This window comes from Pristiophorus japonicus, chromosome 2, assembly GCF_044704955.1.
Source record: "Pristiophorus japonicus isolate sPriJap1 chromosome 2, sPriJap1.hap1, whole genome shotgun sequence".
Taxonomy (NCBI): domain Eukaryota; kingdom Metazoa; phylum Chordata; class Chondrichthyes; family Pristiophoridae; genus Pristiophorus; species Pristiophorus japonicus.
Genome location: NC_091978.1, coordinates 265,620,446 through 265,641,353, shown reverse-complemented (window position 1 = coordinate 265,641,353; position 20,908 = coordinate 265,620,446). Strand labels below are relative to the sequence as shown.

The following is a 20,908-nucleotide window of genomic DNA, read 5'->3' as shown; positions in this document are numbered from 1 at the left end:
CAAATGCATGGCAGATGAAGTATAATGTGGATAAATGTGAGGTTATCCACTTTGGTGGTAAAAACAGAGAGACAGACTATTATCTGAATGGTGGCAGATTAGAAAAAGGGGAGGTGCAACGAGACCTGGGTGTCATGGTACATCAGTCATTGAAAGTTGGCATGCAGGTATAGCAGGCAGTTAAGAAAGCAAATGGCATGTTGGCCTTCATAGTGAGGGGATTTGAATACAGGGGCAGGGAGGTGTTGCTACAGTTGTACAGGGCCTTGGTGAGGCCACACCTGGAGTATTGTGTACAGTTTTGGTCTCCTAACTTGAGGAAGGACATTCTTGCTATTGAGGGAGTGCAGCGAAGGTTCACCAGACTGATTCCCGGGATGGCGGGACTGACATATCAAGAAAGACTGGATCAATTGGGCTTGTATTCGCTGGAGTTCAGAAGAATGAGAGGGGACCTCATAGAAACGTTTAAAATTCTGACGGGTTAGATGCAGGAAGAATGTTCCCAATGTTGGGGAAGTCCAGAACCAGGGGTCACAGTCTAAGGATAAGGGGTAAGTTATTTAGGACCGAGATGAGGAGAAACTTCTTCACCCAGAGAGTGGTGAACCTATGGAATTCTCTACCACAGAAAGTTGTTGAGGCCAATTCACTAAATATATTCAAAAGGAAGTTAGATGAAGTCCTTACTACTAGGGGGATCAAGGGGTATGGCTAGAAAGCAGGAAGGGGGTACTGAAGTTGCATGTTCAGCCATGAACTCATTGAATGGCGGTGCAGGCTCGATGGACCGAATGGCCTACTCCTGCACCTATTTTCTATGTTTCTATGTTTCTATGTTTAAAGTGCTGTAACCTACAGGGCTACAGACCAAGAGCTGAAAAGTGGGATTCGGCTGGATAGCTCTTGGTTGGCCGGCGTGGACACGATGGGCTGAAATGGCCTCCTTCCATGCTGTCAATTTCTATGATTCTCGGTGAGTAATAGTCCTGGAGAATTGGGGCACATTGTGGGCTGGTAGTGTTAGAAGGATGATCCCAGGGTCCGGGAGAGAGGGTCATGGGATGAGAGAGCATGGCAAGGTACCAGAATCTGTGTTCAGGATCTGAAAGAATGCTGGTATGTGTTAGTTCTACTAATTAAAAAGAAAATGGACTGGTCTTCTGCATTATCTGAATGTATGTTTTCCAGGCAGGTGACCTGACATTGCAACTCTACATTATAATGCCACATTACTGGCACAACATTGAATTTTCCAGTTGGAACTATTTAAAACAATGTTTTTTTTTTTTAACAGCCTATTTGGGGAAGCAGTTTGCATTGAAAATTATTTTCCCAAAAATGGCATTGATGGTAGGTAGAATCACTAATATTCCGATTCTACTATCAATGATCTGCTAATTAAAAGATATGTAGAAAATATTTTAGAAAAATTTCAAATAACATAGCCCATTTACCATGCTTCCAGCACTGCAGTTTAAAGTAATGATATGTTGGACTGACAGCAGCTAATCATATCTATAATCTAATTAAGTAAACAAACAAAAGTGCCCTCAGGTCGGGTGAGGTTAACAATTATAACAACAACAACTTGTCTTTATATAGCACTTTTAACATAGTAAAACATCCCAAGATGCTTTACAAGAGTATTATCAAACAAAATTTGATACCGAGCCACGTAAGGAGATATTTGGCCAGATGAAACAAAGCTTGTTCAAAGAATAGATAGATAAGAATGGAACCAGGCGAGTCCAGTCCCACGACGGTGGCGAGGCTTTGGAGAGGGATAGAGTGGTCAACTATGTCAAAGCTGCAGACAGGTCAAGAAAGATGAGGAGGGATAGTTTACCTTTGTCAAAGTCACAAAGGATATCATTTGTGACTTTGATAAGAGCCGTTTTAGTACTGTGGTAGGGGTGGAAACCTGATTGGAGAGATTCAAACATGGAAAGATGGACACGGATTTGGGAGGCCACAACATGTTCAAGGACTCTGGAGAGGAAAGAGAGATTAGAGATGGGTTGGTAGTTTTCAAGGACAGAGGTGTCAAGCGCTGGTGTTTTGACAAGAAGGATGATGATGGAAAATTTGAAGGAGAGCAGAACAGTACCAGAGGAGAGAGAACTGTTCCTTGCTATCTATAATCTTTCTTGTGGTGAATGCTGTGTGTGTGTGAACTTGTGCTCTCATGAAGGTTGCAAGTTGCTGCTTAGCTGTAAGCTCCTTTTTATTGTTGTAAGTTTGAGACATAAACATCTAACTTATATTTGTAGAGATTTAGAGAGAAATATTCAAATACAAATTGCAATATCAGCCTACATGGGAGCCAGGAAGAGAAAGTTGCGTGGTCAGCAGTTTAGTGGGAATAGGTTAGAGGAAGCAGGAAGTGGATCTCATGGAGAAGATGAATACATAAATACAGATATAAAGAACCAATTCAGGAAAAATTCTTGAGGACCAAAAAGTGACTAACATAACTCCATCTATATCTAATTTTATTAAGGTCAGTGGGGCAAAAATTGCCCCTCTCCTTAAGGCCTGTTACCACCGCAAATCGGTGGCCACACTGCGGAGTGGAGTGGCCGCCGACTTTTGGTGGATTGGTCGCTAATAGCCCAATTACCCTTCTGAGATTTCCTGGCCGTGCCCCGATCCATCCCCCACCGCTCCGCTGCTGCAGATCCATCTTAAGCGCGTCATCACCGTGCACATGCCACTCGAACCCCCCGACAACGACATTCCCCTCGGAAAATCTTCAGCCCGCCCGGCTGTGCCAAAGCAAGCTTTTTCCTCGTGATCCAATGAGGCTGTGGCCTTCTGCAGCGGTGGTGTGACTTCCCTTAAAGGGGAGGCGCACTGCCGCGGCCACTATGTTTTTTGGTTGTTGGCCGAAACCCTCCCTGGTGGCCCAGTGGGCCGAAGTTTTATAATCGCAGAGGCTCTCCCCTCCATGACGACGCGGCGCATGATGACGTCATCACTGTCGGTCACTCCGCACCGCCCCCAACTTCCGCCCCTCCGTTGCTGTCACCGCCACGTATCTACCCCTCAGGTTTTGTCACTGCCCCGATTATGATCCCGTTCCGGATCAGAGAGAGAAAAAAAAAGCCAAATGTTGCTCAAGAGGCGACCTGAACCGCAGCTGCTGTAAAAACCATTGAAACGGGAGCGCCCCGTTTCGGGAGGGGACAACTTCTACCCCAGTATGTCTGTGTTTTGCTCTCTTTGAAAACAGACCAGGGAGGCACAGCAGATCAAGGCCCAAATATGGGATGGGGGCATGGGTGTGCTCGAGAATGAGGAAGAAGGTACGAGAACAAAGGCTCAATCACGAGTGGAGGAAGGGGGTCGTCTGCGTCCAGGACCCAAGAACGGATGGTCCAAGTAGCAGGAACAAGCAAGTGGTGGCAGAAACAGACGGGGAAGTGGATGCCCTCATGGTGATGGGGGCAAGCAGTAACGTTAAAAATATTTAATTAAAAAAAAATGTAACAATGTTTAAAACGACTAAATCTACTTGAACGCCGCAAATTCGTCCTCCCAGTGTTACTGAATTCATCATCATCATCATCATCATCATAGGCGTTCCCTCAAACGAGGATGACTTGTTTCCACACCAAAAGAGATGAGTTCACAGATGTTTCAATGAAGGTCCCAATATTCCAGTCTTGAACTCCAGGGCGGAAGAGGCCTGTGCGTGGATTTTTTTTAACGTGTGGTTTCCATTGCACATCAGCCACCACACGGGCTTGACAGAGCTAGGCCTTTATCCAGCGGCAAGGGTTAACCAGGACAACTGTAGACCTGCTCTGCTGCACGGTACTGAATTAGAAGTTAGACATTGGAGATTTCAAAAGGCAAGCAGGGAACAGCACCACCTACAATGGACATCAGGTAATGCAGGATTCAAGTAATAACTCATATCACGAGAAAAACAGAAGATGATGACAGAGAAGCATGATGGGCATTGTGTAATGGAGAAAATGTGACAGTTTGACAGAAAAAAATAACATAAAAACATAATAGAAGATATGACCGGAAGTGCAAAATAGGAAGGGTACACAGACAATATTTTAAAATATATATGGATATAGTTAGGTATTGTGGATTTTAAAAGCATTTGACAAAGTTCCACATTGCCAGTGAATGGCTAAGATAAGGAATTACAGAATAAAAGGGAAAACATAGCAATGGATAGAAAATTAGCTTCAAAACAGAAAAAAGGTAGATAGCCATCAATGTAGTTTTTTCACACAAGAGATTTTGAGTGTCATGTATCAGGACCCTTGCTATATTTAATCTTCTCTAAGCGATTTCCCAGACATTACTCACAGAAAAAAAAATTGTGCGGCTGTTTCACTCCCACCTTTTAATTATTTCTGTATCATTCTTTATCTGCATTACTGCTTGCCCCCATCATCATGAGGGCATCCACTAGTTCCTCATCCCCATCTGTTTCTGCCACCACTAGCTTGTTCCCACTACAGTGCTTGGGCCATCCGTTCTTGGGTCCTGGATGCAAAACTAACCTGGCTATTTAAGAAAGGAGGGAGAGAAAATGGAGAATGACAGACCAGTTAGCCTGACATCAGTAGTAGGGAAAATGCTAGAATCTATTATTAAGGACGTCATAACAGGGCAATTGGAAAACAATAAAAGATAGGGCAGAGTCAATACGGATTTATGAAAGGGAAATCAGGTTTGACAAATCTGTTAGACCTTTTTGAGGTTGTAACTAGCAGAATAGATAAAGGGGATCCAGCGGATGTGGGGTATTTGGATTTTCAGAAGGCATTCGATAAGGTGCCACACAAGAGGTTATTAAACAAAATTAAGGCTCATAGAATTGGGGGTAATATAATAGCATGGACTGAGGTTTGGTTAAGGGACAGAAAGCAGAGGGTAGGAATTAACGGGTCATTTTCGGGTTGGCTGTAATTTGTGGGGTACTGCAAGGATCAGTGCTTGAGCCTCAGCTATTCACAATGTATATCAATGATTTGGATGAGGGGACCAAATGTAATATAATCCACATTTGCTGATGAAACAAAGCTAGGTAGAATGTAAGTTGTGAGGAGGATGCAAAGAGGATTCAAGGGGATACAGATAGGCTAAGTGAGTGGGCAAGGACATGACAAATGGAATATAATGTGGAGAAATGTGAAGTTATCCACTTTGGTAGGAAAAATAGAAAAGCAGAGTATTTTTTAAATGGGAAGAGATTCGGAAATGTTGGTGTTCAGAGAGTCCTTGATGTCCTTGTACACAAATCATTGAACGTTAACATGCACGTACAGCAAGTAATTAAAAAAGCAAATGCTATGTTGGCCTTTATGGAATTATAGAATCATAGAAATTTACAGCACGGAAAGAGGCCATTTCAGCCCATCGTGTCCACGCCGGCCAACCGAGAGCTAGCCAGCCTAATCCAACTTTCCAGCTCTTGGTCTGTAGCCCTGTAGGTTACAGCACTTTAAGTGCACATTCAAGTACTTTTTAAATGTGGTGAGGGGTTCTGCCTCTACCACCTTTTCAGGTAGTGAGTTCCAGACCCCCACCTGCCTCTGGATAATGACATTTCCTCTCATATCCTCTCTATACCTCCCCCCAGTGACTTTAAATCGATGCCCACAGGTTGTTGACCCCTCTACCAAGTGAAACTGGTCCTTCCTATCCACTCTATCCAGACCCCTCATAATTTTATACACCTCAATCAGGTCTCCCTCAGCCTCCTCTGTTCCAAAGAAAACAGACCCAGCATCTCCAATCTTTCCTGATAGCCAAAATTCTCCAGTCCAGGCAATATTCTTGTAAATCTCCTCTGCACCCTTTTCCAGTGCAATCACAGTATTCCTGTAATGTGGTGAACAGAACTAAGGGGGAGCCAGTGGACACCATGTATGTGGATTTATGACTAGAGGATTTGAGTACAAGAGCAAAGATATCTTACTGCAGTTATATAGGGCCATGGTGAAACCACACCTGGGGGAAGAAGTTCAGTCACGCCTCTGTTGCGGCATTAATCCAAGCGGGGCGGTACTTTTAGCACTTTGAAAAAGTTTGCGCCTCTCACCCAGAAATTCATCCGAACCGGTCGAAAAGCTGACAGGGGCAATGACGAAACATTTTGCGGGCCCATTGCATATGCGTGGAACTCCGAATTAGATCCAGGGAAAAGCTGAGTCTTAATGATGCGGCATAGTAACGCACCCATTAAAGTTTTAGAAATGACTTATTCGCAAGCTGAACTATTATGTCTGTCTGCTGCTGCAAACTTGGAGGCTCACCCACTGTGCTCTGTATAAACGTTGCACTGACTGTTAATTCCAAGGGAAGCACTTCCTCATCCCTTTTCGTAGCCACCGTTTAATGACTCTGCAAGCCTGTACCGACTGTTTTTTCCAGACGATGTTATTGGCGGGCGCTCAATGAGGTGCACTCACCGAATTTAGCAACCGGGCGCAAGCGGCATGTAGCACCAGGAATACGTCATGATCAGAGTGATTGTGAGCAACCAGGCGCTAATGGTTTGCGCCCCTCGTAAGCCTCTCATGAATTTTCCATCGGGGCGCTAAAAGCTGTGCACCCGGTTGCTAAGCTCTAACGCTTACATTAACGCCCCCTCTGGCCGCTAAATAAGGTTATAGACAACTAGAAATCCTGCCCATAGAGAATTATGTACAGTTTTGGTCTTATTAATGAAGGATATACTTGCCATAGAGGGAGTGCAACGAAGGTTCACCAGGCTGATTCCTGAGATGGCAGATTGTCCTATGAAGAGAGATTGAGTAGACGGCCTATATTCTTTAGAGTTTAGATGAATGAGAGGTAATCTCATTGAAACATTCAAAATTCTTACAGTGCTCGACAGGGTAGATGCAGGGAGGATGTTTCCTCTGGCTGGGGAATCTAGAACCAGGGGTCACAGTCTCAGAATAAGGGGTTGGCCATTTAGGAGAAAATTCTTCACTCAGAGGGTTGTGAATTTTTAGAATTCTCTACCCCAGAGGGCTGTGGAAGTTCAGTCGTTGAGTATATTCAAGACAGAGATTGATAGATTTTTGGGAATCAAGGGATATGGGGATAGTGCAGGAAAGTGGAGTTGAGGTAGAAGATCAGCCATGATCTCACTGAATGGTGGAGCAAGCTCGAGGGGCCAAATGGCCCACTCCTGCTCCTATTTTTTATATTCTTTGATTTCTCTCTCCCTGTTTCTTTTGTTATCGAATCTGTACCTCAATTGTCTTCTACTTTTTCCTACTCTATTTGTATATCTGTCCTTTCTTTTGGTTTAATCTCTATCCTGTGTATTTCTAACTGTACCTATATGTTTCTAACATGTATTCCTTTTCAGATTTACTGAATTTCCAGCTTTTAAATAGCTCATGAAGCAAGAAGAGAGGCAAAGCATACCTGACCAGAAGTGTAGATCGGAGCCAAACAAAGAGACGTTATCTGGAACTTGGAAGGGGGAGGGAGTATAGTTGGGCTCAATGTTGGATATGGGAGGAATTAGAACAAGTCCAGTGGTTCTGATGCAGCAGCAGTGAGGGAATAGAGAAGGGCACAAGGACAATAGCTAGAAGGGAGACAGGAGATTTTGCAATGCTTTGTATTTGTGGGCTAGGAAAATACTGCTTACATCTGAGTCAAGGACAAAGCAAGATACCACTGTAGACTGGCAGTTAATGTTTAAAGAGGCTACATAGATTTAGCCAGCATCAGGACGAGCAGATCAGTTGATTTTCGGAGTGCTTAACCAGCGGATTCTGTGGTTTAATTTTTAGTAATGGGTACAGTACTTGGAAAATCAGCTCATCTAATAGTACCAAAGTTGACAAACATGATCCTCCAGCTTAAAAAATGATGTTTTTGCTCTGAAATACCATCCCATATATTTGCTTCTACTGAGCGGAGCCAGAAAGCAGTAGAATGATGCATGGAGCATAGGAGAGGAATGAGCTGGGGGCGGGGATTGAAGCTTCTCCTATAATTACTAAACTGGAGCACAGATTGAGCATGGTGGGCAGGAGGCAGGGAACAGAGTGAAACTAGACTTTTGGAGTTGGCCTGGGAGGGAGCAAAGTAGAGCGATAGCAATCGAGGTGTTTTTTTTGGTGGCAAGGATCGTGGGGGAGGCGGGGGGGTGGGGGTTATGCCAGGGAGGGAGCAAAGCAAGAAGACTGGGTAAGGTGACTGAATTAGAGGAATGAAAGAGAGAAGAAAATGTGGAATTTTCATGGCAGTAAAAAAATTGGTTGAAATTTTATAGATAGGTGAATAGAAAGATAAATGTAGATATCATAAACAAAACCTCAAGGGTGAGAAACATAGAAAATAGGTGCAGGAGTAGGTCAGTCGGCCCTTCAAGCCTGCACCGCCATTCAATATCATGGCTGATCATTCACCTCAGTACCCCTTTCCTGCTTTCTCTCCATACCCCTTGATCCCTTTAGCAGTAAGGGCCATATCTAACTCCCTCTTGAATATATCCAATGAACTGGCATGAACAACTCTGTGCGGTAGGGAATTCCACACGTTAACAACTCTCTGATTGAAGAAGTTTCTTCTCATCTCAGTCCTAAATGGCTTACCCCTTATCCTTAGACTGTCCCCTGGTTCTGGACTTCCCCAACATCGGGAACATTCTTCCTGCATCTAACCTGTCCAGTCCCGTCAAAATTTTATATGTTTCTATGAGATCCCCCCTCATCCTTCTAAACTCCAGTGAATAAAGGCCCAGTCGATCCAGTCTCTCCTCATATGTCAGTCCAGCCATCCCAGGAATCAGTCTGGTGAACCTTTGCTGCACTCCCTCAATAGCAAGAATGTCCTTCCTCAGATTAGGAGATCAAAACTGAACACAATATTTCAGGTGAGGCCTCACCAAGGCCCTGTACAACTGCAGTAAGACCTCCCTGCTCCTATACTCAAATCCCCTAGCTATGAAGGCCAACATGCCATTTTCCTTCTTCACCGCCTGCTGTACCTGCATGCCAACTTTCAATGACTGATGTATCATGACACCCAGGTCTCGTTACACCTCTCCTTTTCCTAATCTGCCGCCATTCAGATAATGTTCTGCCTTCATGTTTTTGCCCCCAACGTGGATAACCTCACATTTATCCACATTATACTGCATCTGCCATGCATTTGCCCATTCATCTAACCTGTCCAAGTCATCCTGCAGCCTCTTAGCGTCCTCCTCACAGCTCACACCGCCACCTATTTTAGTGTCATCTGCAAACTTGGAGATATTACACTCAATTCCTTCATCCAAATCATTAATGTATATTGTAAATAGCTGGGGTCCCAGCACTGAGCCCTGCAGCATCCCACTAGTCACTGCCTGCCATTCTGAAAAGGACCCGTTTATCCCGACTCTCTGCTTCCTGTTTGCCAACTAGTTCTCTATCCACGTCAGTACATTACTCCCAATAGCATGTGCTTTAATTTTGCACAACAATCTCTCGTGTGGAACCTTGTCAAAAGCCTTTTGAAAGTCCAAATACACCACATCCACTGGTTCTCCCTTGTCCACTCGATTAGTTACATCCTCAAAAAATTCCAGAAGATCTGTCAAGCATGATTTCCCTTTCATAAATCCATGCTGAATTGGACCGATCCTGTCACTGGTTTCCAAATGTGCTGTTATTTCATCTTTAATAATTGATTCCAACATTTTCCCCACTACTGATGTCCGGCTCACCGGTCTATAATTACCTGTTTTCTCTTTTCCTCCTTTCTTAAAAAGTGGTGTTACATTAGCTATGCTCCAGTCCATAGGAACTGATAGACTGTTGGAAAATGATCACCAATGCATCCACTATTTCTAGGACCACTTCCCTAAGTACTCTGGGATGCACACTATCAGGCCCCGGGGATTTATCGGCTTTCAATCCCATCAATTTCCCTCACACAATTTCCCACCTAATAAGGATATCCTTCAGTTCCTCCTTCTCACTAGACCCTCGGACCCCCAGTACTTCCGGAAGGTTATTTGCATCTTCCTTCGTGAAACATAGAAGCATAGAAAATAGGTGCAGCAGTAGGCCATTCGGCCCTTCGAGCCTGCACTGCCATTCAATGAGTTCATGGCTGAACATGCACTTCAGTACCCCATTCCTGCTTTCTCGCCATACTCCTTGATCCCTCTAGTAGTAAGGACTACATCTAACTCCTTTTTGAATATATTAGTGAATCGGCCTCAACAACTTTCTGTGGTAGAGAATTCCACAGGTTCACCACTCTCTGGGTGAAGAAGTTTCTCCTCATCTCGGTCCTAAATGGCTTACCCCTTATCCTTAGACTGTGATCCCTGGTTCTGGACTTCCCCAACATTGGAAACATTCTTCCTGCATCTAACCTGTCTAAACCCGTCAGAATTTTCAATGTTTCTAAGAGATCCCCTCTCATTCTTCTGAACTCCAGTGAATACAAGCCCAGTTGATCCAGTCTTTCTTGATATGTCAGTCCCGCCATCCCGGGAATCTGTCTGGTGAACCTTCGTTGCACTCCCTCAATAGCAAGAATGTCCTTCTTCAAGTTAGGAGACCAAAACTGTACACAATACTCCAGGTGTGGCCTCACCAAGGCCCTGTACAACTGTAGTAACACCTCCCTGCCCCTGTACTCAGACAGAACCAAAGTATTTGTTCAATTGGTCTGCCATTTCTTTGTTCCCCATTATAAATTCACCTGAATCTGACTGCAAGGGACCTCCGTTTTTCTTCACTAATCTTTTTCTCTTCAAATATCTATAGAAGCTTTTGCAGTCGGTTTTTATGTTCCCGGCAATCTTCCTCTCATAATCTATTTTCTCCCTCCTAATTAAACCCTTTGTCCTCCTCTGCTGAATTCTAAATTTCTCCCAGTCCTCAGGTTTTCTGCTTATTCTGGCCACTGTATATGCCTCTTCCTTGGATTTAACACTATCCTTAATTTCCCTTGTTAGCCACGGTTGAGCCACCTACCCCGTTTTATTTTTACTCCAGACAGGGATGTACAATTGTTAAAGTTCATCCATGTGATCTTTAAATGTTTGCCATTGCCTATCCACTGTCAACCGTTTAAGTATCATTTGCCAGTCTATTCTAGCCAATTCACGTCTCATACCTCCGAAGTTACCTTTCCTTAAGTTCAGGACCCTAGTCTCTGAATTAACTGTGTCACTCTCCATCTTAATAAAGAATTCTACCATATTATGGTCACTCTTCCCCAAGGGGCCTTGCACAAGAAGATTGCTAATTAGTCCTTTCTCATTACACATCACCCAGTCTAGGATGGCCAGCCCTCTAGTTGGTTCCTCGACATATTGGTCCAAAAAACATCCCTAATACACTCCTGGAAATCCTCCTCCACCATATTACTACCAGTTTGGTTAGCCCAATCTATATGTAGATTAAAGTCGCCCATGGTACCTTTATTGCACGCATCCCTAATTTCTTGTTTGATGCTGTCCCCAACCTCACTACTACTGTTTGGTGGTCTGTACACAACTCCCACTTGTGTTTTCTGCCCTTTGGTATTCCGCAGCTCCACCCATATAGATTCCACATCATCCAAGCTAATGTCCTTCCTTACTATTGCATTAATTTCCTCTTTAACCAGCAACGCTATCCCACCTCCTTTTCCTTTCTGTCTATCCTTCCTGAATGTTGAATACCCCTGAATGTTGAGTTCCCAGCCTTGGTCACCCTGGAGCCATGTCTCCATGATGCCAATTATATCATATTCATTAATTGCTGCCTGTGCAGTTAATTCATCCACTTTATTACGAATACGCCTCACAGTGAGGCACAGAGCCTTCAAGCTTGTCTTTCTAACACACTTTGCCCTTTTAGAATTTTGCTGCAATGTGGCCCTTTTTGATTTTTGCCTTGTGTTTCTCTGCCCTCCACTTTTACTTTGCAGCTTTTATCAAAATAAGAGATATGCCAAACAATGAGGTATAAGGCAATCAGATTCAGAAGAACTTAGATCTTTTGGATAGATGGGCCTGTAAGTGACAGATATAGTTAAATAAAGGAAGGACTATAACAATGGACTCTTCATGCACGTGTAAAATATTTTGTTTTGTCCATAGCAAACCTTCATTATAAGAAGAAAACAAGGTCAAAGAAAAGAGGACAAAGGAATCCAGTAAACAGATAGGAGGAGATGAAAAGAAGAAATAGAAGGATTAGACCATACAGCCCCTAGAACCTGCTCCGCCCTTCAATATGATCATGGCTAATCATTGACTTCAACTCCACTTTCCTGCCCGATCTTCAAATCCCTTGATTCCCCATGACTCCAAAAATCTATCTATCCCAGCCTTGAATATACTCAGAGACTCATCATCCACAGCCTTCTGGGGCAGAGAATTCCAATGATTCACAACCCTGTGAGTGAAGAAATTCCTCCTCATCCCAGTTTTAAGTGGCCTACCCCTTATCGTGAGATTGTGCCCCCTAGTTCTCGACACTCCAGACAGGGGAGGCAACCTCTCAGCATCTACCCAGTCAATCCCCTTCAGAATCTTGTATGTTTGAATGAGATCACCTCTCAGTCTTCTAAACTCCAGAGTGTAGGCCCACTGTACACAATTTCTCATCATAATACAGCCTTCTCATCCCAGGAACCAATCTAGTGAACCTTCATTGCACCGCATCCAAGGCGAATATATCCTTCCTTAGATAAGGAGACCAAAACTGTGCATAGTACTCCAGGTGTGATCTCACCAAGGCCCTGTACAATTGTAAGACCTCATTACTCTTTTTCTCCAACTCCCTTGCAATAAAGGACAACATGCCATTTGCCTTCCTTACTGCTTGCTATACCTGCATGCTTGTTTTCTGTGTTTCTTGCACGAATTCACCCAAATCTCTCTGAACACCAACATTTAAAAGTTTCCCACCATTTAAAAAATATTCTGGTTTTCTATTCTTCCTACCAAAGTGAATAACCTCACATTTCCCTACATTATACTCCATCTGCCATCTTACTGCCCACTTACTTAGTCTATCTATATCCCTTTGCAGACTCATTGTGTTCTCCTCACAGCTTACTGTCCCACTTTGCTTTATATTGTCAGCAAACTTGGATACATTATACTTGATCTCTTCATTTAGGTCATTAATATAGATTGTAAATAGCTGAGGCCCCAGTATTGATCCTTGCAGCACCCCACTAGTTACCACCTGTCAAGCTGAAAAAGACACATTTATCCCTATTCTCTGTTTTCTGTCTATTAACCAATCCTCTATCCATGTTAATACATTACCTCCAATCCCATGAGCCCTTAACTTGTGTAATAACCTTTTGGGACCGAAATTCAGCTCCTCAAAAAGGCCTCCTACCACCAGAAAGCGACATGCTAGGCAACGGAGTCCAATGGCCGCTGCCAGCGAAATTTAGCTCGGGGATTTTTCTGGCGGTCCCCATTTCCACCCAGCTGCTGTCGACCGTCCTAAGTGCATCATCAAGGGCGCACCGCTGATCTCCTGCACCCCCATCGCACCTCCTCCGAAATTTAGCTCCAAAAATCTTTAACCCGCCATGCGGTGCCCCTAACAGCTTTTTCTGTTGGTGCACCTTGCTTTCAGTCTGTGAGTCATGGCAGCGCAGTGGCCCTTCAGGAGGAGGGTTCACTGTCGCGGCTGCCATGTTTTTTTTGTCGGCCTACTGCCAGGTCGGGCCGACAATTATGCCCCCGGGTTCGGCCAGGCTGCCAACAGGCAATCTGGCATCACCTCTTGGATGCCAGACCGCGGGCCCAGCTGAAACCCTCCCTAGTGGCCCAGTGGACCGAAGTTTCAAAATGCCGAAGGCTCTCCCCTTTAAATAAAGGGGAGAGCGTGGTAATACACACATGTCATGACGTCATCTCCGCTCCACTGCTGACTGACAGTGGCAGCGACTCCATCCCACCTCCACTTCCACTCCCCTAAAGTACTTACCACTCCACTTCTGCCCCCATTATGACCATTTTCCGGTCCGCTTCAAAAAAATGACAAAGAGCTGAATTTACCAAAAAAGGTGACCTCATCCGACACGGCAGAAAAAACACTTCAGGTGCGGAAGATGCAACCCTTTTCGGGCAGAGGTAAAGTTCGGCCCTTTTATGTGGTATCTTATTGAATGCCGTTTAGAAATCCAAATATACTACTTCCACTGGTTCCCCTTTATCTACCCTGCTAGTTACATCCTCAAAAAACTCTAATAAATTTGTTATACATAAAATCATGTTGACTTTGTCTAATCATGATATGATTTTCTAAGTGCTCTGATACCACTTCCTTAACAATGGATTCCAGTATTTTCCCCAACAACTGATGTCAAGCTAATTGCCTGTAGTTCCCTGTTTTCTCTCTCCCTCCTGTCTTGAATAGTGGTGTTACATTTGCTACCTTCCAATCGACTGGGACCATTATAGCATCAAGGGAATTTTGGAACATCAAAACCACTGCATCCACTATCTCTGCAGCCACCTCCTTTAGAACCAATGAAGCCAATAAGCACTTTGGTAAAACCAACTTGTTCTTCCCAATGTGCACATCATATACCTCCATCCATTTAATCTCACAACCCAGGCCTCTCTTTCCCTCTCCCATTCTACCAGCTCTGACTGCTGATCATCTGGTAGCTCTTCTTGTGGAATCCCACCATCACGATGTGGAGCATCATCATGCTGACTCGAGACTTGAGCTATGTCAACAGCAACACAGACTCCCTACTCGTATGAACACACACACACTCAAAATTCCAGGCGAGGCAGTATCTTTCACTTGACGAGGTAAGAAAATTGGGCTTGTTTTCTTTGGAGAAGAGGTAATTTAATGGATGCTTTCAGATTATGAAGTGAACTGAAACTGATCACGGTAAATTTTTACAATGGTTAAAGGTTTAAATCCCAGGGGATACAAGTTAAAAATTAATAAGTTAGAACCAAGAAGGGAACCCAGTCAAAACTTTTTCATCCAGAAAATAATAGTTGTGGAATAATGTTACCAATGATGGCCATTGGACATTATAAATGAGTATGAGTCAATTGGATGTGTTTTTGGAGAAAGGATTGAAGGATATGGTGAGTAAGCCAGTAAATAGATTGATCTGTGAAAAAGAGATGGGGCTAATTTTCAACTTTGTCTTATGGGTGGCATCGTGCCTATAGTAGAACCCATCCAATTTTCAATGGAATTAAATTCAGGCAGGCAACCAATTTCACTCCACCAGATTACTGTCCATGTAATTAAAGTTGAAAATTTAGACCTAATGACACTTTCCTGTTCCTAATACAAAGTATGTTTCTTATGTTATAACAATACGTGTATGTAAAAATGTACATCTATTATTTCCAATTCCAGTAAGTTTATTTTTACCATTTTTTTCCAGTTCTGATGACAGATAATTGACCTGAAACATCAACTTTGTTTCTCTCTCCACATATGCCGCCTGACCTGAGTTTTCCAGCATTTTCTCATTTTTATTTCAGATTTCACTGTTTTATAGTTTATTTTTACCATTGCTTTTACATTTTTTTCAGCATCGGTGTAGCTTGATATTTAGCATATATAACAAATATGTGTTTAAAACTGATTCTTAAAAAGGAATTGTTTTCGCTTATAAATGTTACCATTCAGGAGAAGTATGGCCTTGTAGAATTCTATCCTCCTGGAAAACTTTTTTTTTGTCCAAGAAAACGTCTTTCCTGGTATTTCTTGCTGGATATGTCAATATATTTAGTCACTAGAGCCAAGTCATCTACCTCAATAGATAAAAGGTAAAATAGAACATACACACCTCATTTATCTTTCTGTCAATGTGGGCTGTCTCGGATCATGTTGCACGTCCCTAGTTGGCTTTGTGCTTATTCTGTATGTGGGTCAGTAAGTGCACCAACATAAGTAACAGGTACATTGTACCTGCAAGCGGGTGGCCGTGATTATACACCTATGTTATACCTAATAAAATACTGCAGTTTCCTCTTGCCCACCAATACCCTTCAAAAACAAAACGAGTGCCATTTAGCCGGAGGCTGTTGCTCATCTCCGTCTCATATGTCTCGTTTCTAATGTTTACTGGTTTCCATTGACTCATTATTAATCTGCCAAAAAATTACGCGCACCCCTGTTAAAATGGTTTATATGTTTAGTCAGATTGTCACACTGTCGCTGAATTTCTTTGAACGCCCTCTTGCCACCGCACATGAGCAAAAAACATCATGCCACTAATTCAGTTACTTCAATCCAGATATATTTCTGCCAGTTTGATGCATGTTAATTTCAATGGGAATGTCGAGAGAAAACTAATTACAGACTGTCCAAACAAGTGAAACACTCCGATCGATTGAGATCAACAAAGATGTGCAGGGTCAAGTAGTGGATGGGGATATTGAACGGGTCTTGGTCCGACCAGGTCAAGTAGGGAATTTGCGAAAATACGCGGTACCAATTTTTCCATCTGTTTTTGAACACTTCGCGTACCTGGTTAAATAGAGCTAGACTGTGCTTTTAACGCACAGTACGTTCAAAAAGCCTCTGTAACACATCAATCCTGGGCTTCTAATGTACAGATAGATATGTATCTGCAGTCGGAGGTCAGTGTAACTGAACAACAAATACCAGTTCTTGAACCCGTCTGATTTGGCTACATTAGTTTCCAATGTGCTTATTATTGCAGACGGCAAAGTTGAATAAAGAAACTTCATTAAAGCAGCATAAATCAGGTGGATATTTTCCCCGAAATGTTTGTGGAGTTTGAAGACAAAATAGCCAGGTGATGGGAACAGTTAGCGCAGTGCACGGATTGCCCGGAGTTGAGCGCCAGACAAGCGCTCGAAGCCTCTCACACACACTCCTGCTAGATTCCGAGGCAAACGGCACAACGCTCCGTTACACCAACCGCCAATAAAACAGGTACATACGTCTCGAAATTTGTTCCAGTGTCCGGGCTCCTTGTCATACTGCGAGATAGTAGTCAGCCATTGTTTATCATCCAGAAAATTGCCGCTGTCCGATGTCGCTCGTTGTCTGCCTTCTATTTGCAGAAAGGCTACAGCAACAACACACATCAGGACCTTTATCATCTGCAAAAGAGAGGGAAAGAGAAAACAAAACCGCTGTATGAGTACAGGAGGGGAGAGGGGGAACCGACGTGCGGAAAGCAAGTTCAAAAAATACAGTTTGGAAAAAATCTGAATGTTGGAGGAGAACATTCACCTTGCCTTTCGCTGCAGCTGTGTGCTGTGTGCAGCCTCCAGCTCCTTTCGCTCCGCACGCCGCGGTCTCGAGCGCCGGGAGATGAAGGCGGCGAGCGCGCGAGCGCGAGCCCGGCGCGTGCCAAGTACAAGCGCGAGCCCGGCCTAGGGCCGCGCTGATCAGGGCTTTTGCTGTGGTATTTATATTTGTAACGGCTTTGACAGGCTGCTGAAATGCACGTGAAGCTGTGTTCCCTAGACACTAGCTCCACAGCGGGCAAATGATAATCACTTTCTACTGATCAGACTGAGGAGTAAATTGCGAGGACTCTCCTCATGATGCGGGCAGCTTCTATATTATATACAGCGTCTGTGAATAGTTTATTAACGTCAGCGACAAAAGTGAAGTGTTTTATGCACCCCGCTAAGTCCTTAAAGTCAAATCAGCTTGAAGGTTGTCTCAATTGAGACTATATGCATTTGTCCCCAAAATATTACTTGTTGCACCAAATAAATGCTTCATATAAATGCACAAAACAACATCGTCATTCCATTGGTCACTTTGTGAAAGCAGAAGCGTTCTAACTATTTGAACTCTAATAAACGCCGGGATGGACTTGTTGGGTTGAATGGCCTGTTTCTGTGCCGTATATCCTATGTCATCGGGAAGCCAATAAATCACATTGTAATGTGGGGAATGTACATCAGACCAGGCAAAGTGTAACATTGTGCATCGGTGTAATAACTTCCAGTTTTCCCTCGTATGCTTTATTACACCTGATCTCGTTATTAGTATAATGGCATTTTTTGGAGAGTTTTGAATGGAATCATTGCGCAATCTTTTAGAAACATTTTTTTAAAAATCATAGTGCTGAAAATTTGAAGTGCGAATAGAAAATGCGCGGCCAGCGATTATCATCCGAAAGAACAGCATGTCCCAACTTTCCTGTTAGGATGTGTCATCAGAACTGGTCAATTCTGCTTTATGATCGCTCCCAAAAACGCTTGTCTCTCTTTGTCGCAGATGCTAATTGACCTGATATGCATTCCTTGCACTCTCCATACTCATCTTAAATAATAACCATTAACGTTTTACTGTAGGATGTAATTGTCATTGCTGGTTCTGGAATTGCTATTATTGTAATTGTGCCATGAATGATTTGCTAAATAAAACATTTAGTTTAATTAATTACAAGAGCAGAACTCCAGCTACCCCGGCTAACTGTTTTGCAGGTTCGTTCGATTGCAGCTGCACATTTCCGACCACCTGCAGCATGACCCCATTTCCAGGGCGATCTGGAATACAGTCACACGCACCAAAGTCTCACTCCGGTGGCCCAGAACTTGGGTTGAGGTTGGCAGAATAAAGAAGTTCTTTAAAACAATGTCCTAGTTATCCACGTATAAAAGATATACTCATTTAAGAACATTTTATTTCAAATTCTATATTTGCTACAAACATTTTGCCAAATTCTAAAAAAAGTTCATTGCAACTGTAGTATTTTTTTAACCTGGAAATGACAGGTGTGAGTCATTGACGAATTCGTTGTCATGTTAAAATGAAATAAAACCGCTTTAAAGCGCGAATTGACCATTCAATACTGCTGTTTCTTGTTCATGCCTTATCTAAACACTGGGGAGTAGGTTACAGCTTTCTAGTGATCCTTATGATACCTGTTGATAGATAAATGGAGGTAGCACCAGATGCAGAGTGTATGTGAAGACTATAGAGCCAAGAAGGTGGATAAAATCTCGCCTGGCGTTTCTAACACAAACCAATTACATTGTTGCCCTCCTGTATCAACACCACAAACCTATTATAAGCGCTTATGCGTGCAAGGAGTTCAGCGAAGATAATTAATAATTCAGCAGGTCTGTCCCAGAAAGGGATTTAGCGTGACCTTAAGCAGAGTAATGTACTAAGGCAGCAGTGTAATTTCCAAATCGCAAACTAATGATACTTACTTGAGTTTCAAGGGTTGGCAACGTTTAAAGTATACAAGGGCTATTTAAAAAAACATGTATTCATGTATTGAAACAAATTCAGAGCTTGCAAAAGGCGCTGGAAATCTGCATTAGTGACAGCAAATATTAGCCAAATCGTTTGCACTGAAGACCCCTGGCCATATCAACCGTTTAGTCGCAGCCTCCCAAATTGTTAAATTGCAGTCAAAGACAGCTCGGCGGCGCCTCCCGCAAGTCATGGGCAAGACACCGAGCACACATCAGTTACTTCAAATCGACCCGTGCAACGCTGTCCAATTACAAAAGCTTAATCACTACTTGCAATATATGTTTTTATTACACCTCTTTAATGCTACAATAATAATACAATTAAAATCATTTAACGATCGTAAAGTATAAATGGGGGTTCAAAATGAGCCATTCTATCCGATTGCTAGTTTTATTTTTAAATTGATGATGAACAACTACGTCAGCTTTTCGACACACAATAAAGGATGTCTGCTGTGCCTGTCAGTAACTGAAGAGCCAGATTTTTTAAAACATCAGTGAAGACCAGGCTACCTGGTTTCTCTCTGCACTTTGCTCACAAATCGGTATCACACGACAGTGCAATCAAGGTCCACGAGTGCCTCCTTGCGGTTTATCTAAGTTACCAATACTGCGGCTGCGTTTCCAGACTCAAATCGGCATTTTTCGAATTTAATTTTCGAATTTGAATAGCGCCGTATTAACTGTTTGCAAAATGTGCATGGATATGCAAATAGCTCTAACAGATATATTTCAGACAGTAACCTTTACAGGAGCCGGATACAAGAGATTATTGATAAGAGTTTAGAATACCTTATCCAATTGGATGTGTGTGGCATGTGAGGCTACCTGAAGATGTACCCTAATAGCGGGATCTTCAGAGAAAGGCTTTTGGCAAGCATGTTGATCCTTTAACAAACACATTTCAAAAACCGTAATCGGTCATTAGTGACCAATTATCGGGTATCTGAGAGCCATGACCAGTTCTCTTCTACAATCAAGTAACCATAAGTATGAATGCCTAAGAAATATTAACACAATGAAGAGTTTTGAAGGGTTCTGAATTTCAGAGGTGCATTCTCTAAGCTGCATGTAAAATACCAGCAGAGGGAAAAACTGATCTGATGTCTGTAGCAAAATCGTACTTTCTGAATGCATTTCAGACGTCACAACGCATGGCAAACGATAACTGCTAGTGTGACATTGCCTATGGCATATAGTGAATTGCAAACTTTTGAAATGCTTTTAAAACTTCAGGGGACAAAATTATCCCTCGCCCCCATCAGGGGCAGTAACCTTCTGGGGCTGAGACTTTTATCGCCTGGCCCGGAAGTCCCACCCCGACGCAGAATTAGGCCTACCGCGCCTGAAATGAAGTGGAGAGCTGTCTCCAATGCTCCGCTTTCTGTAGGGGCGGTCTCGGGACGTTACCTCGGTACTGGGTTCAGCCCTTCGCAGATGTTCCACATAGCCCTAACGCGTTATAATGCCCCTCCCCTTTTATTAAAGGGGAATGCCGCTGCGCACTCTGCAGGCCCTTTGGTGGCCACCAGGGCAGCGTGAGACCGGGCCAGCAGCCCAGCACCCAAGACAGAGTGCCGGGTGCATGATGGCCGTCCGGATCACACTAGGGCTGCCATGGTCGAGTTAACCCCCGAGTCGCATGATGAAAAAAGATGGCAGCCTGGGGCGCTGCAGTCCTCCCCTTTAAACAGTGCCCCAAGAGCGGATGTCCAC

The 20,908-nt window shown here is 43.4% G+C and overlaps 1 protein-coding gene across 3 annotated transcripts in view; it reads right to left on the bottom strand.

Annotated features, from left to right (window-relative positions):
- Positions 1–20,591, bottom strand: part of spock3 (SPARC (osteonectin), cwcv and kazal like domains proteoglycan 3) — a 1,033,635-nt gene extending 1,013,044 nt beyond the window's left edge. For 2 of the 3 annotated variants that reach the window (XM_070871338.1, XM_070871346.1), the window contains exons 1-2: positions 17,202–17,247; positions 16,907–17,068 (exon numbers count right to left, since the gene is read on the bottom strand). In XM_070871338.1, the coding sequence (XP_070727439.1) occupies positions 16,907–17,068 (162 nt within the window). In that variant the 5' untranslated portion in view covers positions 17,202–17,247. Of the gene's footprint in view, positions 1–16,906; positions 17,069–17,201; positions 17,248–20,532 lie in introns of those variants that run through there. The other variant, XM_070871342.1, reaches the window with a different exon arrangement.
- Between the last annotated feature and the right edge of the window lie 317 nt (positions 20,592–20,908).